At 40.4% G+C, this 19,473-nt stretch overlaps 2 protein-coding genes across 10 annotated transcripts in view; both read left to right on the forward strand.

Moving 5' to 3' along the window:
* LOC121945401 (cilia- and flagella-associated protein 251-like) lies at window positions 1-9,976 on the forward strand. Its single transcript, XM_042489554.1, has 3 exons — window positions 1-67; window positions 7,879-8,388; window positions 9,942-9,976. Exons 2-3 carry the CDS (start codon window positions 7,887-7,889, stop codon window positions 9,974-9,976), a joined length of 537 nt encoding a protein of 178 aa, XP_042345488.1. The 5' UTR covers window positions 1-67; window positions 7,879-7,886.
* LOC121945189 overlaps window positions 8,985-19,473 on the forward strand; it is a 27,805-nt gene continuing 17,316 nt past the window's right edge. For 7 of the 9 annotated variants that reach the window (XM_042489239.1, XM_042489241.1, XM_042489234.1 and 4 more), the window contains exons 1-13: window positions 11,500-11,637; window positions 11,763-11,867; window positions 11,975-12,093; window positions 12,928-13,146; window positions 13,764-13,851; window positions 14,224-14,376; window positions 15,022-15,119; window positions 16,431-16,603; window positions 16,685-16,801; window positions 17,398-17,649; window positions 17,945-18,076; window positions 18,216-19,091; window positions 19,225-19,458. In XM_042489239.1, the coding sequence (XP_042345173.1) occupies window positions 11,584-11,637; window positions 11,763-11,867; window positions 11,975-12,093; window positions 12,928-13,146; window positions 13,764-13,851; window positions 14,224-14,376; window positions 15,022-15,119; window positions 16,431-16,603; window positions 16,685-16,801; window positions 17,398-17,649; window positions 17,945-18,076; window positions 18,216-19,091; window positions 19,225-19,458 (2,620 nt within the window). In that variant the 5' untranslated portion in view covers window positions 11,500-11,583. Of the gene's footprint in view, window positions 9,165-11,307; window positions 11,638-11,762; window positions 11,868-11,974; window positions 12,094-12,927; window positions 13,147-13,763; window positions 13,852-14,223; window positions 14,377-15,021; window positions 15,120-16,430; window positions 16,604-16,684; window positions 16,802-17,397; window positions 17,650-17,944; window positions 18,077-18,215; window positions 19,092-19,224; window positions 19,459-19,473 lie in introns of those variants that run through there. The other 2 variants (XM_042489237.1, XM_042489236.1) reach the window with 2 other exon arrangements.

Here is a 19,473-nt window from a genome sequence, read left to right on the forward strand (position 1 = left end):
GAGACATTCTCTCGCTTGCTTCTTGCTACCTCTTTTGGACTCGATGAGATTTGCAGGATCCACTTTGGTAAGAGTTTTGAATTTGAAATAAATTGCACAGGAACGAGTGTCGTGCACGCCTCATGAACTTGTCTCTGTGAGACAAAGGTGCATGGTGGGCTTCTCTGTGTAGCTGTGAGAATAATGAACCCCTTTACTCACCGACCCCCCCTTTTGCCTATGAACCGTATGGCCCTAATGGGGTCAGGCATATGGGTGGGGACCATGCTGGAGTCCATAAAGACAGCTTGTGGGATGTACATGTGTGTGCTGGTTAGTTTGTTTTTGAATTTTTAGATAAGGTGGTTAAGGGTGTGTCTGTTGTTGGACTTTACATTTTCAATTGATACCCTTTTCCCTGAAGCTGTGTCTCTTTTAAAATCTCCTCATTTGGCTCAGGGTTGTAGTTCTGACAGCCTCATACTGTGCACATGAATGCACCACGCTGGTGCCTGAAAAGACTGGGCAGGACTCTGAGGGGTATTCCTGTTGCCCCTCTGCCTCCCTCCTGTTTCTGGACATTGTACTGTGTTAATGATTGCACTCTTTGGCTGGCCTTTCTCCATGCCTGTGTGGGACTTCTGTAACGAGGCTTAATATGTTGTGCCAACATTGTGATGAGTTCTGAATGTTCTTAAAAATATATATACTGATACTAGTAGAAATCTGTTGTTTTTCCACAGATTTTTAACACTTTTTGATTACTGCAACGTATTTTAGCGTTGTATTGCTGAAGCACCTTCACACTTTTTAACACGGCGAGATATTTAGCGCAGCTCTTTATATGAAACTTGTGTCCATCTCCTCCACCTCGGCATGCGGTTGTGAGGCGTGCTGCTCGGTGCTCAGTTGGTCAACTCAAGTCCAAGCCTCAGTGTGAGACTCCACCCCTTTACGAGCATCGGACACCTTCAGCACAACAAAGCATGTGTCGCTCCGCAACATTGTTTCTCCTCTGAACGTGCGGAATATAGGATTTTGTCGGATTTTGTGCTGTTTGCTTTCCCATCGATGCTAATCCTAGAGTAGGTAAGCCAAATTTAAGATTTACGCTGCTCGGGCGGTGGGGATGAGTTAGTGTTTATTTGTTTTGTTGTACATTCGGCGCCATTTTCATACACAGATTGTTTAAATACCCTGGTACTTTGGCCCGATGCTGCCGATAACTGTTCGTGCGATTTAATAGAAAAAAGTTGGAAAATTAAGTCGTGATATGCTCTATTATCATGCGATTTAAAACGATTATTAATAAGAGCAAATAGGAATTATTTCGCCTTTATATCGCATATTAAAATAGCCCTATATCTGTTTTACAACATCCCCATAAATCAGAAGTGCTCCGTGTCAGCGCAGGCTGCAGTGTCGTTTTTGATTGTGTGAGTTGTTATTGTAAAATGAATGGACACGCTAAACGAGGAGAAATCACACTTTACTCAAGTGTTTGTTTTTGTATTAAGACTAAATGAATTGTGCATTATGAGCTAATGAATATTATAAAATATGATGATAAATGTTGATTTATATGGGAGAAAAATATATTTTCAGTTTCCTTTTTCAGGCTCATCTTTACATTAAGTCTGATGATCCAGGATAATATAATACTGGGCTGCAATATATGAATTATTTGAGAAAAAATCATGAGCCCACTAAAGGTGACATTAATGTCATAATTTATACCCAAACTCATTCTTATGTTAAGCAGTTATTGTTCCACATGATTTACTTCATGCCAGGCTATTCTTGGGCTTCTCTTTGTGGTGTGTTACAGCTATTTTCCAAGAACGTGTCTGCTCAGTTGCTCAGATGTTGTTTTTTCATGCTGTTTCAGAGACAGCATTGCTTTTGGATTTCATTTTCCGCTTGACATGACTTGCTTTTACCCCAAGAGGAGGTTAAAAATATCCATCTTCGCTGGAGGGCGGCATATGTGAACGTGTGTATGCACATGCCTGCACTACCCTTAACGCACTTAAGAGAAACTCATCCAATAAGCCTCATCTCCATTGATGATACCGCTGGATATATATAGTCAGATAATCTTTTATGAAGCGCTGCAGATATGACGTAGGAAGGATGAGGGAGAGACAGAGGCAGCATTAGTGCAGAAGGACTGGCAAGTGCAACAGAGGTAAACACAGAGGTTAAAAAATGACAACAGATAAGACCCGAGTGTACGGGGTCTCCTGCGCTGCTGAATCAGCAGTGTTGTAAAACACAGAGCTGCTGAAGTGATGCTGAAGGATGTTTTTGGCTCTGCTGTGTGAGAGCGAGGTCACCGAGGTCCCAGAAGAGCTTGCTGGTGTTAATCCTCTTTTGGGAGTTATGATGCATTCGTGCAGTTAGACTACTACTCTGTTGTGTGTGCATTACTAAAGAGGGAACAGACTCCACATACAGAGATGTTTGCCCTCTCTTCATGAATGAGGGAGACTGTGGGTTTTTCCAAGCTCAAACAACATGCTAAAAAACTCTACATAACACTGACACAAATAATTCTAAAATCATCAAGAGGATTGCAGGATTATTTTATTCAAATATAAATTGAGCTCACAGTAAAGTACCCTTTCTAAGTCCCTTAATGATGTACTGCTACATAGAGAGGCAGATCTGTCTTTTGCACGTGTCCAACGTATAAAAAGACCTAACATGTCTGTTGTAATGTGCACTAATGTACACATATGCTGTTCCTTCAAAGGGCTTTGGCTGAGGTGATGTGGGAGATGGATTCAGGATTGCTTTCAGGGCAACCGCAGTAAATCAATCAAGCCACTTCATTCTTTTCCCATGTCGGTTCATGTTACAGCATCATGCTCACAGACCATCTGTGTGTATCGATCAGGCAAGAACCGGGTTTGGGATAGGTTTACACAAAAGACTTGACTAAAATAAACCCCTTGTAGTCCAGTACCTTTCTGTTGACTACAGTTGAACACACAGGAGATAAATAGTCACAGACTCCACGATTAAAGCACTTAATTCAAAATTTGAGCACGTTTTTAAATTGTTGAATTGTCACTTGTCATACGTCTCATGAAAGCATCTAAAGATGTACATGTGTTCACTATATAAATGAAGGTATTTTCGTGTGTATTTCCGATGTTGCTGGGCAGGCTTGTGTGCATGATCTGAACATACGAACAGTTTATCCGGGCACGTGTTAGCGTGTATGTTGGCATGTGTGCCTGTGTTTACTTGCAGAGGTTAATAGGAGCCACCATGTGGTCAGAGGACTGATATCTTGGCTTTCAGTTCATTTCTGTTGATTTTCAGCCAGGTAGGCGGGGCTCCACATAAAACCATGAATCAGCACAGCTGATGGCCACTGTGCTTCTGCCAGCTCTTCTCTCTCTCCCACACACACAGATGCACGCACACCCAGAGAGGCAGACCCGAGATACAGAGAGAGAGAGACAGAGAGACAGAGTGGAGGCAGACAGATTGATACAGAGAGAGAGAGATACTGTAGGCAGGTAGATAGATGGAGATAATCTCACTTGGTCACTTGGGGGGATGATTAACTCTAAACTCCTTCTAATTCCTTAAGCCTACTCTCAGTGCCCAGGAAACATGCTTTCTTTTTGTCCTAGTATTCCTACAGGATCATGTTACTGTACAACTCATGTTACTTGTCAGTCAGTGACCAATGTTTGACGAATTCACACAAAACAAATCTTTTTTCTCTCCTCCATCTCAAAGACTTCTTTTATCCAGCTGTGTGTGCATTTAAGACACACATGTATGCACGTGTGCATATGCGTGTTGTGTGCAGCACACTGTGAACAGAAATAGATATGAGCTTGTCTGTTAAAAGCTAATGAGTCTCTGCATCCTGAGCACATGTAGCTATTTATACACTATACCTCCTCCTCTTCCCTCTCTGCAAGCTCTTCCCCATTCAGCCCTCTTGTCTCATTTCATCACAAACACACACACACACACACACACACACACAGAGTAACACGCACAGCAGCACTGCAGCATCACTGGCAAATAATATGGAGGAATCTACAAATTCCTGAAAATTTCTTTTTCAAACTGGAGACTTCCATTAATAACCAATTAAAGTCAGTTAATAGCAGTTAAGCTACCGAGGTAGCATTGTTTCAAACTGTTTTGCATAATTTTAATGAGAATAATTAATACATTTTAGCTCACGTTGTTTAAGCATTTGGAATAATGAATTTCCACAAAATGCCAGCCATTTCATTCCAGTTAATCAACTAAAGTCAAGTAAAATGCGACTTTTCCTTTAAGTGAAGCTCACTGAGCCTAATCAGATCTCAAATTATCTTCCTGTGGGAACATTAAAATCAATTTAAAGTCACAGAAACTCTAAATCAAATCCTGTTTGAACTGTAACCCTGGTGTTTGCACCTGATCCAGTAGCTCTTTGAGAGCTCTGTCTTGCTCGAGGGTGGCCTACTTCATCTATAATTTAGCTCATTAGAGAGACTAATTATGTAGGATCGAGGGCATTTTTTTTGCAGCACTGCAGCAATATTTCCTCCACATGAAAAAAAAAAAGAAATCTGCATCATATTATGAGAGATTGATGCTGCTTTTTTTAGAGATCCTGTGGTGTGACTGCCGCTATCTCAATCGGTCATGATGCAGGTTAGTCCTGCTCAGCTGGCTGATAGCAGAGATGTTAGATAGGCAACACAAAATGGAGGAGGCAGCAGACACAAGCTCAGCTGGTCCATTAGGAGCATGTCTGTGTCCTGACAATCACAATTGAGATGACAGAGCATTAAAAGACCCAGAGGAGCCCATGAGCATTGAGGCATACCGGTGTGTGTGTGTGTGTGTGTGTGTGTGTGTGTGTGTGTGGTGACCTAGGGAATAGGCCTATGGGGGGTCTCGTGGGGGGAAGGGTAGGCAGGATTAGTTATAGTGTGCAGCACAGTTATTGGTCACTGGACACAAACAATGGGAGGGCTAAAGAGGATTTGGTCTGTGTGCATACCCCCTCCTCCCCTCCTCCCCTCCTGCTGTCCTGTAGTGCCAGTGGGAAGTGTATGGTATAGCGGGCCAGGCTGCACCCTTTGGGACGGCCCTGTACATCTGGAAGATTGGGCTGCCTGCCTGTCTGCCTGTCTAGCATTCCCCCTCCCCCACTTCATACAGGGCAGGGTGGGACTTGAACTACATATGGAGAAGACAAACACAGCTTCACTGGTCAGCAATTAGACAATGCCTGGTAGAGACAGGATGCAAATCGTTCTCATTGAAGACCAGCATTGATTGTGATGTGAGCCAGTGTAGCTGTCTGATATATCTCACTTAGGAGAGGGGTAGCGTGATTGCATAATACCTGCGGTGTATTTCAGGCAGTTGTGTGATTTAATCAGCTGGTTAGAAGTTTCTAAATATATCAGATCTGTCCTCTCGTTGCCAAACGAGTGAATCAAAGTCGTGTGCATTAAACTCCAAAGCTTGTGTATTGTGACTGTGAATTACATCTTTGTATAGGCAAGTGTGATTGCATCAGGGATGTTCCTAATGACTAATTTCCTTGATGTTTAAATGGGGGTTTAAATTTAGACTAATTTAGTGTTGTTTTTAAAAGGAAGAAAACTTAAGAAAAAAGTCAAAATTGATCTCGGTTTAGGCTCAAACATTATCTGAAAATTAAGAGCAGTTTCAAATTGTTTAACACATTTTTCTCTGACTAAGTCGTGTTTTAAATGCTGCTGAAATGGGTGGCACTGCATAGTTCATTATGAACATTGCATGTTATCATACAAACATGACAACAACTCACTTAATAATAGTTTATTTATAATTTTTGTTAAAAACAGTCTATAGGAAAAAATATTTAGGAAACATTTATAGCACAACATTTTTATTGGGTTAATGCAATCATAAAACATTTATTTGTTCTTGCAACATTAAAAATGTATGTACAATTTAAAAAAGAAAAGATACTTGGGATCCATCTGCCAATACAATATTTGCCTACAATCTTGGTATTTTCCGTTGTAACTGTACAGTCAGGTTGAAATGGACAGGAGGTAACGCATTTGCTTCTATTTTCAATATTATTGAGTCACTGATAAAGTAGTCCTGCTCATTGGTTTACAGTGTTGCCTGATTAATTGACTGTATCATCTCATGGTATACATGGTCCTGTAGCCTGATCCTCATGTTTCAGATGACCTGTGAAGGGTGGTTTTGTGTGTGTGTGTGTGTGTGTGTGTGTGTGTGTGTGTGTGAGAGAGCCATGCATGCTTGGCGAGGATGATGATGCAGGCGGTGCTCATATGCAGCTCCAGAGCAGAATGCCTCCTTTGTGCCAATGAGATTTAATGAGTCTGATAGGAAGCGTTGTGAGCCTATCCTCAGATCTCCATGTAGACACACAGACACACTCTTCAACAAGGACGGCTATTGTGTGATGAAGTGGTGTTTGTGTGTGTGTGTGTGTGTGTGTGTGTGTGTGTGTGTGTGTGTGTGTGTGTGTGTGTGTGTGTGGTGTGTGTGTTTGTGTTAGAATATAATCTGTGGTTGGCGGTTGGCTTCATGTTTATGGAATAAGTCTCATTCATGCAAATAACAAAAACTTTAAGTGGCTATTTAAATTACTAATTGTACAATTTGCTCTTGGTAAATGGCTCTTGATTGGAGCATCGGCTATAACTGAGAATAATGAAGCACGCATATAGAGCACCCTATTTGCATGATGGATTTCTTTTTCTTTTACATCATCACCATGTATTGAGTTAAGTGATTAAAAAAATAGAAGGCCATTTTGGGATTTAACACATTAAATAGTTTTTTGTTTGTTTTTGAACTGCAACAAAAAATTGTAATTTTTAATATTGATTAATCTGCTGATTATTTTCAGGAAGAATCTATTCATTGTTTAACCCATTAAACATCAGAATATTCTAAAATAAATAAATGAATAAATAAATATTTCTCTTAAAGTAATGACCAAAAAAATTCAGAGCCCAGCATCATTAAATGACTTGTTTTATTTGATCAAAAGCCATTAAATAAAAGATTAAGAAAGACAAATGCAAATTTAAGAATTTCTAGCCAGTAATTTATTGATTTATTTTTGGCTTGAATAATTCATTCATTCATTCATTGTCTGTAACCGTCTATACACTTAAAAATTCACTATTTTTTTCTGCTCTTGATGTTCATCATAGTGCTTGACATTAGTGATTTAATGATAAACAACACTACACATTATATGTAACAATCCATGTAGGGCTGGACAATAAAGAGAAAATAAAATATTGAATTATTGACCAAATACCTCAACCACGATATTGTGCCAATATTGTGAGGATGACTAATGGTGCTTTCAAAAAATGATCAATGATTTGATTTTTGTTCACTGACTGGTAACATCTTCACTGACTGGACATATTTTTGATCTTTTACTAACTGGATTTTATACAGTGTTATTTGTGTGCAAATAAAATTAAAAATAAATAAATATATAAATAAATCTTCCAAACTGATAAATAATCATCTATCATGGATATAATGATTGAGTTGTTAAAGGAAATTACATCACATTACTGTAATGCAGCTTTTAAAACCAGGAGAAGACAACACTTACAATATTACGATATCCAAAATATGATGATATCTGGTCTCATTTCTATATGGATATAATATTGTTATGTTGCCCATTGCTACAACGTATACAGTTTGCCATTCACAGCAAAGTGAAGTGTAATGTTTTTCTACACACAGGCAAATAGTCCACTGCTCCTAATCTTGTTTGTTGCGTTCCAAGTATAGCCATGCTGTGCACTGTCACACTCTGCACAGCACCGTGACCTTTCTCCATCTCTGACTCTCCTCTGTTCTCCTTTCCAGTGGCTACCATGACAACAGAGGCAAGTGCAGTGAGCGAGGCGGACACAGAGGGCAAGCAGAAGGCCAGCAGCGCCGAGCCCGAACCCGAACCAGAGGACAAGCAGAAGCCAGAGGCAGCAGCGTCCGAGCCAGAGGGGGAGCAGTCGAGCAAGAAGGCCCAGGAGCAGACCTCTGAGCCTGGGCCTGCCGATGCAGCTACCTCCCCTGAGGAGGAGCAGCTGAAGCCTCGTACCCGCACCTCTGCTGGCAAAGGCCTGTCTCGTCTCTTCTCCAACTTCCTCAAACGCCGCTCACAGTGCTCCGAGGGAGAGGGGTTTGAGGCAGAAAAAGCCAAAGAGGAAAAGGCAGACAAAGAGGAAAAGGCTGAAAAGGAAGAAGAGGAGAAGGAGGCAGTGGTGAAAAGTGGAGAGGAGGCAGCTAAGTCAGAGGAAAAAGAAGTAAAAAAGGAGGAAGAAAAAGAACAAAAAGAGGAGAAAGCGAAAGAGGAAGAAAAGGTTGAGAAGAGGGGCAGTAAAAAGAAAAAGAAAGAAGCCAAGAAGAAAGGAGAGAAGAAGGATGACGAGAAAGTGAAAAGTGACGAGGAGAAAAAGGAAGAGGAAAAGGCAAAAAAGAAAGAGGAGCCAAAGGAGGAGGAGAAAGCACAGCAGAGTGTAGAAAAAGACGAACAATTGGAGACAAAAGTAGAAGAAAAGAAAGAGACTGCTGAAGTTAAAGAAAAGGAGGCGGAGGAGGAAAAGAAAGAGAGTAAAGAGGAGGAAAAAGTTGACAAGAAGGTTGCAAAGAAAAAAGAAAAGGAGGAAAAGTTAAAGAAGAAGGAAGAGGAAAAAGCAAAGAGGAAAGCAGAGGAAGAAGAAAAGGCGAAGAAGAGAGAAGAAGAGAAAGCAAAGAAGAAACAGGAAGAAAAGGCGAGAGAGGCTGAAAAATTAAAGAAGAGAGAAGAGGAGAAGGCCAAGAAAAAGGAGGAGGAGAAAATAAAAGACGAGAAGGCGAAAAACAAAGACGAGGAGAAACCACAAGAGGAGTTAAAAAAGAAAGAAGAGGATAAGGTGAAAGAAGAGGTAAAGAAGGAGGAGGAAAAGACAGAACAGAAGCAGAAGAAGGAAGAGGAAAAGGGGAAGAAAAAGGAGAAGGGGAAGAACAAAGGAAAGAAGGAGGATAAGGAGGTGAAAGGGGCAAGTGAGGAGCAGGTGAAAGCACCGATTGCAGCTCCAGAGCCTGAGCTGAAAACTGAGCCGGACACTGAACAGGCTCCTGATCAGCACTCGATAAGCAGCGGAGAGACACAGGTGAGAGTGACACCGACAGATATCACACTCCTACCGAGCTCATTCGCCTTCCCGCCGAAAGTCATTTCTTACAACCCTGTTTAAAATGTAATAAGTTATTTAACTATTTAATCACTATATCAAAGTAATGTAACTTTTTACATTTGATAACTTCTCTAACAATTTTTTCAAATTTGGCAATAAAGCTAAAAGTCCTAAACGCATAAGTGCGTAAAAGTTGCACTCAAATTCATCCCAAAGGCTTTGCTTACCTGCATTGTCCAAAAATATGCCAAAAGAAAGCATTCGTTCACAGAAAAAGATGCAAAGCAGAATAATACATCTTTTATTCCACTTACTGTATGTACTTTTTATCAAAAAGATGATATCCATATGTAAAGTTGTTTGTAATCAGCAACATGTTGCTTAGTAACTGTAATTGAATTACATATTTTTTCTCAGTAACTGTAACTGATTACATTTACATTTATTTTGGAATTTAATTACATGACTGTTACATGTAATTAGTTACTCCCCGACACTTGAGGTCAGTCTGTTAAATGTAAGGCTGCAGCCAGTGAGCTTAGCTTCGGACAAAGACTGGAAACATGGAAAAGCAGCTTTACTGACTTTGTCCAAAGGTAACAAAATCAAGCATCTTTAAAGCACAATAATCAACATATTATATTGTCTGTTAAATCACACAAAATCCAAAGCATAAAAATAACAAATTTCTGGGTGCGTGTTGTGCCTGTGAGACTTCTGAGAGTCTCCTCTGGTTGCCACTGTGATAACAAGATTCCAGGAGGTTGCTGCTCCAGGCCAAGAAATAGTCACGCACATTCATTCACCCCCCGTCGTTTTACACTTTGGTTTTGTACTGATTAAACAAAGGAGATAAAGCATGTTAAAGCAATTAGTGAGCTTCCGCAGCGCAGGTAGGCAGTATCTTAGGACACCGCCAGGCGAGCTATTTTCACCTGCTTCCAGTTTTTATGCTAAGCTAACTGGCCGTTCGCTGCAGCATCATATTTGACAGACAGAAATAAGAGTGGTGTCAGTTTTATCATTTCACACTAGGGAAGAAAAACAAGTGCGAACTTTTCCTTTAATCCTAAATGTGTGAGAATTGAGGAGAGAATGGAGCTCTCGTGTACAAATTCATGCAGCAGATTGGATTATAGTAGAGGAACACATGTTTTTTCTTTCTTTCTACTGAATATTTTATGATGTGGGCAGCTTGCTCAGCAGAAGTAGCCATGCTGGTGTGAGCTGAAAGCTTGGTCTGAAACAAAAATGATCCATGCGGGTCTGACACCACACTAGGTTACTGCAGATCGTTGAAGATTCTTAAAAGTCATCTAATTCATAAAAAAAAATAAGGCTTTAATTGGTATTAAAGTGTCGTAAATCAAAATTTCAAAAGTCTTAAATATGCCTAGACATGGGAAGTAGGATTTTTTTCAATTGATTTTTTTTCTGACATTGCATTGTGAAATCTCAAAATAATTGGTCCCTGGTCGGGATGTTTAGAGCAGAGGATCCAATGTCTGCTGGCTAGCTGTCAGTGGACAGAAAGTGGGAAAGTGCTAATTCAATGAAAACTGGCTACTTAACTGAGATTTCGCAGCATGGCTGGAACTGGTACAAGGCAGTGCATATGAGGCTCTGTTTATTTTATGCAAAAAGTTTTTCAAACTTGGTACGATGGGAATCAAGGCAGTTGAATGTCCCACGTGCAAGTGAGGTACAAAAAAATGTCAAAACAACCTAAAAACAAATGCAAGTTCTGTTCTACCCTTTTCTCAGCACCAGCATTGTGTTATGTTTTATAGATTAAATAACTTATCATTTCACCAAAAAGTTAGGTTTTATTTTAAATATTTGGGCAAAATTGTCCAAAACCCTAAGTAAATAATGGTTATTGTAAAATTAGTCTTAAATTTCATTCTGAGTGGCATTAAAAAGTCTTAATAAGTATTAAATGTAACTAACTTGTAACCCTGGTACATCTAGTATCAACAGCACTATATTTGCTGTTTACTAAGATCTGTAGTTATATTAATTACAGGGGTGTCGCTTATAAAGAAAAAAAATAGTCCTCCCACATATTTTTCTGTATCTGACAAACTTTGCAAATGTCTTGTGTTTACTCTACCTGCAGCCTCAAGAGGAGCACAAGGAGGAAGCTGCGATAAAGAAGGAGCCCGAGGTTGTAGAAGAAGCAAAGGAGGAGGACACAGAGAAAAAAGAGGAAGAACCAGCAGAACAGGAGAAAGAAGCCAAAGGAGAGGAGGAGGCGAAGAAGGTGGAAAAGAAGGAGGAAAAGAAGGAAGAAAAGAAGGAGGCAAAGAAGGAGGCAAAGAAGGAGAAGCCTGTTAAAGACAAGAAGACAGAGAAGAAGGCAGAAGAGGCTAAAGGCTCTAAACGTCAGAAAACCATGCAATGCAAAGTCACCTTACTGGACGACACTCAGTTTGAGTGTGAGCTTGATGTAAGAAACCTCCCAGATTTGCAGTATGGTGCCTTGTGTTTATGTAATGGCCATCACCACTGTGAAAGATTGACATAGTTATGGTCTGAAGAATATCCCTGTCTGTCTTTCTTTCTCCGCTATAGAAACATGCTAAAGCCCAAGAACTTCTAACAAAGGTGTGCGACCATGTCAACCTGCTGGAGAGGGATTACTTTGGCCTCGCCATCTGGGAAAGCCCAACCAGCAAGGTAGGCTACTCTTGTAGTTTTAGTTACTGTGCAAAAGATATTTAATACGTGACACAGAAATTTGCTGTGAGCAGTTGGTTATTTTTTCTTTCTCTCATTTTCCACAGACATGGTTGGAATCCACCAAAGAGATCCGGAAACAGGTTTCAGGTGCTGTGTACGAGTTTACATTCAGCGTCAAGTTCTACCCTCCTGATCCAGCACAGCTCACTGAAGACCTCACCAGGTGAGTATCTTGAATAGTTTGACCTAATAAAGAATCTGCTTGTCACCGAAATTTGTTCTCAGACAGTCACATGCCTGAATAAACAACTAGTTACTGATATGTTAATTTTAGGGCATGGTAGCATGTGTTTCCTCCATTTCTGAATTTGCACAATTCTCTTGCAACAGATTGTTTTGGAGAAAACTATTTTAACCTTGAAAATAAAAGTGAGTGCTTGCAAAAGTACTTTAACTTGCCTGTGTCTGTACAAAGCCTGTAAATAACCTGTCATAACAACGTTAGCGCCTCACAGGCAGGCGTAGCAGATTTTTTCTTTGACTAGGAAAACCTAAACGAAAAAAAAATATACAACATACAACAGATATTCTCTCATTTCAGCTACACTGTGTTCAAATAAGATGTAATACAACAGTTGGGCTGATGCTGAAAACCAGTGTAGGCCTGCTTTTTTCCACACAGAAAAATAATAAGGAATAAGGGGAACTGATGAAGATTCAGACTGATAATCAGAATTGATAATGGAATCAGTATCAATAAAATCTTGTCAATATCCATCCCTAGCTGGTATTTGGATTTTTTACATTTTGGACAGAGCCAGGCTAGCCATTATCCCTATGGGTTCAAGCCTTTATGCTTGTCTAAGCTGTCGGCTTCAGCTTCAGCTTCATATATAGAGTGCATACATTAGAGAGGTCTCCACAGTCTTAGCATCCTCTCAAGAATTTTATTTTGTTCTTTTTCAAAAAATAACATCTGTTATCTCATAAAAAGCAGTACAAAATGTTTACGTCCTCACAAGTGAGCTTGTTTTTTTTCCATTCATAACTTTTTCAGGTACTTTCTATGCCTCCAGCTGAGGAAGGACATTATACGTGGTGTTCTCCCCTGTTCCTTTGTCACACTGTCCCTGCTGGGCTCCTACACAGCCCAGTCAGAGCTCGGGGAGTATGACCCAGAGCTCCATGGAACAGATTATGTTAAGGATCTGAGCCTGGCCCCGGGACAGAGCAAGGAGCTGGAGGAGAAGGTGATGGAGCTGCACCGCACATACAGGTAATGAAAGAGGATGGGCATTGATGGGAGCAACACAGTGATGGCTATCTTTAGTTAAAACATAATATTCATTAAGAGGACAGTTTGCCCCAAAATCTATATTTTTCCTCTTTCTTGTAGTGCTATTTAAAAATCTAGATTGTTTAGGTGTGACTTGATGTCTGTTGGAGTTATCAGCTGTAGAGATTTAAATGATTCTGTCATGAATATGCTCACAACAAGGTCTGTGGATTATTTTAAGGAAAGGAGGTCATAACTTCTGGAAATAGACATTGCTGTTGAGTTTTTTTTGTGGTTTTTTTTGGCGCTCTGAGCACCACAAGTGCCTTTTAATTCCATTATATTTAAAAGAAGGCAAACATCTCTTCGGCTGATATCCTCAACATATAGCAACTCACATCAAAACAATCTAGACTGATAAATCACACTACAGATAAGAGGCAAATCTGACTTTGCAATAAAATGTCCCTTTAAGCACAATTCAGTAAACACTAGCTGTGAGGGAATGCTGCATCTTCAGTGTTTATATATCTGTTATGATGTGTGATTTAAATCCTTCAAATAATCCTGACAATAATAAAAACTCTGAAGCACCCTTATAATGTGTCTTTTTCCAGGTCAATGAGTCCAGCCCAAGCAGACATGTTATTTCTGGAAAATGCCAAGAAACTTGCCATGTATGGAGTTGACCTGCACCAAGCTAAGGTAGTTTTTTTTTCTTCTCAATTTTTACCTGTTATTACGATGTGTGGTTTAATTGATGCTGTACGTTTTCATAGGAATTCTAAAATGTCAAAATGTTTACAATTTTCATTTATAAAATGCATGTCCGTTTTTTGCAACAGCATGCTTGTGTTGCATCAGTAGCATCCAGATTTTAATTACAAAATTGATGTCAACCCGGGTTCAGAAAAAAAGAAGAGATTAATATAATTTCATACCCCATGACCTCAAACTCCATGTCCTCCATAGTGTGAGGAAGTCTGCCTCCCAGTGACTGTCTTTTGTAAGTGCAGGGTCAGGGTGATGGCATTCAGTGATACATATTTTTTCTTTTTTTTTTTTTTGTGCACGCAGGATCTTGATGGTGTCGACATTACGCTGGGGGTTTGCTCTAGTGGCCTGATGGTTTACAAGGACAAGCTGAGGATCAACCGTTTCCCTTGGCCTAAAGTGCTAAAGATCTCTTACAAACGCAGCAGCTTCTTTATCAAAATCAGGCCATCAGAGGTAAATATTCATGTCCAGTCATTTTTTTAAGTATAATTGTGATGATAACAGCATGACCACAATACCACAGCCATGTAATGTTCTGGGAATGTGTATGGTGTGTGATATGAAATGTGAGAAACACAATAATCATTCCTTAGTTACAGTCATTGATCACCAAACCAGGGGGATAAGTCGCTTTTTCACCGCAGGAAGAAAAAATCCATACAGCCCCAAATGCAAACCACCACAATTTTCTCCTAAATTCTACTCAAACTTTCTGGTGCCATTGTCCTTGAATAATGGAGCCTTTTAGCCTTTTCTGGAGACTTATTTTATGTTCTGATGTAGAGTTAAGTACATTACTATATGATATTCAATGTTGTTGTTGGATTATAAGCCCATTGTTGTATTTCACATTTTTGATGAGTAAAAAATTGATGAGTAAATTTGTGTCTATAGCGGTCTTTTATAAATATTTCATAAGTATGATCTCAAATACTTAAAGAAGTTGTCTTTTAGAATTGACAGGATTTCTAATATGTTACTTCAGCCAAGCCCCGGGATATTTGTCATGTATCATTCTGAACACACAGCAGAATAATGCCATCAACATAAGGTCTTTTTATTTGACTTAGATTTTTTATATTTGTTTTTCTCATACAGCAAGAGCAGTATGAAAGCACCATTGGCTTTAAACTGCCCAACTACAAAGCCTCAAAGAAGCTGTGGAAAGTTTGCGTTGAACATCATACCTTCTTCAGGTAAGACCAGATCACTCTTGCCTTATTCTGAATGACACTTCCCTGCCCGGCAGCAGAGGTCGTTCTGAGGTTCTGCCTGTCCCCTAGATAATTGGCTAACTGGTCCTTGCAGCTTAAGCCTTATATTGGCTCTCTGACAGTTTAACCACAGAGGAAACACTACATACCCATGGTCTTGACCTGAGAATTAAACCCCAAAGGTTTTGTCTGCTTAATAAGATGAAGGTTGAAGTTGTTGCTAACCTTGTTACATAACAATGACAATTTTCAAGGGAATGCAAAATCCTTGGATGTGAAATTATGTAATTTATATTTGAACTGCTGATATGTGTATCTGTCACTGAAAGGAAATTGTCAAATGTATTTAAGAGCAAGATCTGTATTTTTTTTTAAAACTGGACCCCAATTTCCCATGTTTTTGTGTCCAAGTAACAAATGGGAACAGCAAGTTTTTAGACTGGTTCAGAATTGAGCGAGAGCACTGCAGCCAGCAGCAGTGAAACAGGCTGTTATGTAATCATTTGGGGCTTGTGCGCACCACCAATGTACATCCACTAAAGGAGCTTGTTTTCTGCCACTGACATGTCCAAATTGTTACTATGGGTGTGTGATAGCATTATGTTGAGGATTCCTAAAGAAAAAGCCCTTCTTGTTAAAGAGTAAGATCTTTTTTGTTTAACTAGAAACAGCCTGGAAATCACCAATAGCTAAACTCATCAGGCTCCATTAAAAAAAAAAAAAATCATTTGTGCATATATAGAGCCAGCATATTTTCACATCCTAAGGGATGAATAACAGGTTTATTTCAACCAAACCAGAGCTGGTTATTGTTGGAACAGTGGAAAGTTGAAACAGGAGGTTTTTTGTGAGTTTTATTTTGTTTCTTTCAACTTTGAATGAAGTGTGTTTTACAAAGATAAAATTGCTGTTTATTTAAATGGAATCTGGGGGGGTTGGCGAAAGCAATTTTGAGGCTGTTTCTGGTTAAACACAGAAGATCTTTAAAACAAAAAACTGTATATCTGTAGGGATCCTTTCCATAAGTTGTTCGACATCTGAAATCATAATCAGACGTGGTCAGTAGGAAAAACAGAACACCCTTAGTGCGACCGTGCCCTATATGATTACTTCGCAGCCTGTTTTGCTGTTATTGCTTTCTGAACTGGCAATCTAAAATGCTTTTGTTCTCATTAGTCACTTAGACACATAAACATGGAAAAATAGGATCCAGGTTGAAAAATACCAAATTTACCCTTTAATGGTGAATGGGTGAAAATTGAATGAATGATTTTTTTGTTTTTTTTCCCTCAGAGTTCCAACAGTAGAGCCGCCGTCATCACGTCGCTTCCTCGTCTTGGGCTCCAAGTTCCGATACAGCGGACGTACTCAGGCCCAGACCCGTCAGGCCAGTTCCTTGATTGACCGCCCAGCCCCTCGTTTCACACGCTCTGCAAGCAAGAGGCTTTCACGTAACCTAGATGGAGGTAGATACAAGTGTGTGAGCCCGTGTTGCAATCATTGTACATAAGGCACAGGTTACTCTCTGACTTGTTTTGCTCTTGCAGCTGGAGATGACACTCTCCAGTTCCTGCAGCAACTCTCAGCATCAACCAGGTCTGAGGTTGATGATTGGTTGCTGCTGCTGACATCTGACAAACCTCAGCCTTCTTCTGAATTCTCAGGTACCAGGAACTGTGTGGAGCCACATCAGCGCTTTTGGCATATATGCAGAATTTTATTCTCCCTTACAAACATCATTTAACTTGCTTATCCATTCTGGCTCGTTTGCTTTTATGCCTGTGATCCTTTTGAAAACATTGTTGGCTGCGGCACAGATGGTTTACTTCAGTCAGAGCATTGATCTACCCTGACATGGGGGGTAATGTCACCCACCTAATACTTTCCCTGGCATGATCCCAGGGTATCTTTGGTCACTAAAGGAAAACAAGGAGCTTCCTCACACACTTAAGAACATTGCCAGTCTTGAGGCTGCCGTTCCTCATTTTTTTGTGGCTTTTTCAGAAATTGCTTCTTTTTGTGTGTTGCACAATTGCTTTCATTTGTCCTTTTCATCCGTTCTTGTTGCAAAGGATGAGAGTCATCTTTCATTCAGCTTTGTACTAACCTCAGCTTACTGAACTCACAATAGTCTGGTTCAAATGCTTGGCGTCTGGCTTGGTCAAAAACACGCTTGAAGCACTGTGAAGCCTTCACAGTGGCCGTCATCTCTCCAGCAGAACCATTACATAACTGCCGTCACCTCGTCATCTCTTCACAGCCAGAGGGGAGCAGACTTTCATTCAGTCCAGGGAGGAAGGGCAGTCTGTTCACACACTCACAGCAACCTGGCAGGACACTGAGACTGGGCAGACTGGCTCTCAAACCATCACCCAGTCAGTCAGTCAGCCGTGGCAGGAGCCGGCGTCTGATGAGCAACAGCAGAGGAGAAAGGAGGACGAGTGGTTTGCCATGTTCCATCGTCAACCTTCTTTTCCTCTTCTCCCAGCTTTTGATTTTGTGAAACAGCCAGGTATTTGTACTTTTAAATCTGAAGGAAACCTCAACCCAGGGTCCCTTTACCTTTCATTTGGCATTTTGGATTTGCATAGATCTTTAAAAAAACATGCATCTATTTTTTATTTTAATGTGGCCGGCGTGCATTTTATGAATGACGCAAATACATATACACTGCTTTATCTTCAAAGGCTTCTGTAGAAATTGAGTATGGGATGCCCGGTCTGCCCCGTATTCAAGCATTTTGAGATTTGTATATGTGTGCTCATCTGGTATCAAAGTGTTCAATATTGTTTCTCTGATGTTGTCAGCTAAGATCAGCTTGGCAAAAATTAGCTCTATGGACCGGCTCTTGCAGCCAAAACTGAAGCAGCAAGATGACTGGTTCCTTTACTTTGACCGAATCTTCAGCCTATCCTCGCTTGAGCGTGTTGACAAACCAAGTAAGTTCCTTTGTGACTTTGTGTAAAAATATGACCCTCAGAATTTGAATACTGATCGTACAAAAACATTTTAACAGCCTGCGATACGAATCACAATTGAGTTCCTTTCATTCTTCATGGTTTTGCTTTTCCCCTTCAGCCTCTCCTCGAGTTCACTTCCAGCTCCAGGATGAGGATGAGCAGAGCATGCGTGTGTCAGAGCAGGAACTGACCAGGGAGGAGGTCATTGAGATGTTGCAGGAAACTGTGACCTTGGTAGACAAGATGAAAGAGGTGGTTGTTCTGGAAAAGAGGCTAAAAGAAGTGAAGGATTTAGAGGAAAGGCTCCAAGAGGTGGATGAAATGGCAGAGAGACTTCAAGGAGTAATAGAAGAGGAGTTAGGTAAAGAAGAAGTAGAGAAATTAAGAAAGGAAGAGATGGAATTTGAGCAGAAAGAACACGCTGAACGCATAACAGAAAAAGTCATGATGGAATCTTTAAGGACAGTAGAGATAAAAGAAGAGGAGGTGGATGAATTGGAAGAGCAGATAAAGCAGGTGTTTTTGAAAGGCTTGCTGCCTGAAGATGAAGAGGCCGAGATGAAGAGGGAGAGTAAAGAAGAAGTGACAGATGACAGTCTGTCAGATGATAGCTTGAGAGAGAAGCTATGTCAGATAGAGAGGGAATGGAAAGAGGATGTAGAGGAGAACTTCGAGTCTGGATCTTCAGATGTCACCACTTCCACATCTGTAGTAACATCCCAGAAGGTGGAGAGTAACACTAAGAGGACAGTGACTATTGTAGAAGAGACAGGGCAGAGGCAGGAAGATGTTCAGGTACAGAGCAGTGTAATTAGGTCAGAGGAGAGGCTAGAAAATGTGGGTACATGGCGTAAGACAGAAACGCAAGAGACGATAACTGAGAGAGAAGTTAAAGAGAGGCTTCACACTCAGGATCGATCTGAGGTGGCAGAGGAGGATGTCTGGTTCATACTTTTTGATCGGCCTCCATTCAAAGCTGTTTTCAAACCACCAGGTACATTAATTCGTTGTACAAACAGCTTTACACCTTTACTAATATCTCTAATATCATTACCAGCTATGAGCCTTTTGGCATTGTGTATTAGCTCTCATGTTCAAAGATTCTGTGTCTTTCCTGTCATCATTAGTTACCATCAGGGAACGTGCTCAAGTGGTGGATGAAGGCGAGTATTTCTCAACACAGAGTAAGATTGAAACAGTTGAAGAGAAAACGGAGATAATAGTAGAGGAAAGACAAATAAAAGAAGAGGAAGTACGGCGTATACTTCAGATCCCACCACCACAGACCATCATTGAAAGAGTTGATGACTGGTTTTTGTTGCTGGATGTTGTTCCCATTGAATCATCATATGTACCACCAGGTACTGATTTAAAAA

The sequence above is a fragment of the Plectropomus leopardus genome, chromosome 7 (assembly GCF_008729295.1).
Source record: "Plectropomus leopardus isolate mb chromosome 7, YSFRI_Pleo_2.0, whole genome shotgun sequence".
In the NCBI taxonomy this organism is placed as follows: domain Eukaryota; kingdom Metazoa; phylum Chordata; class Actinopteri; order Perciformes; family Serranidae; genus Plectropomus; species Plectropomus leopardus.

Excerpts from the sequence above, each read along its gene's own strand:
- LOC121945401 (XM_042489554.1), top strand. The coding sequence starts at position 7,887 with ATGACAACAGAGGCAAGTGCAGTGAGCGAGGCGGACACAGAGGGCAAG. Across the intron at positions 8,389-9,941 it reads AAAGGTTGAGAAGAGGGGCA|ATTCCAGGAGGTTGCTGCTC; the intron begins GTAAAAAGAAAA and ends TGTGATAACAAG.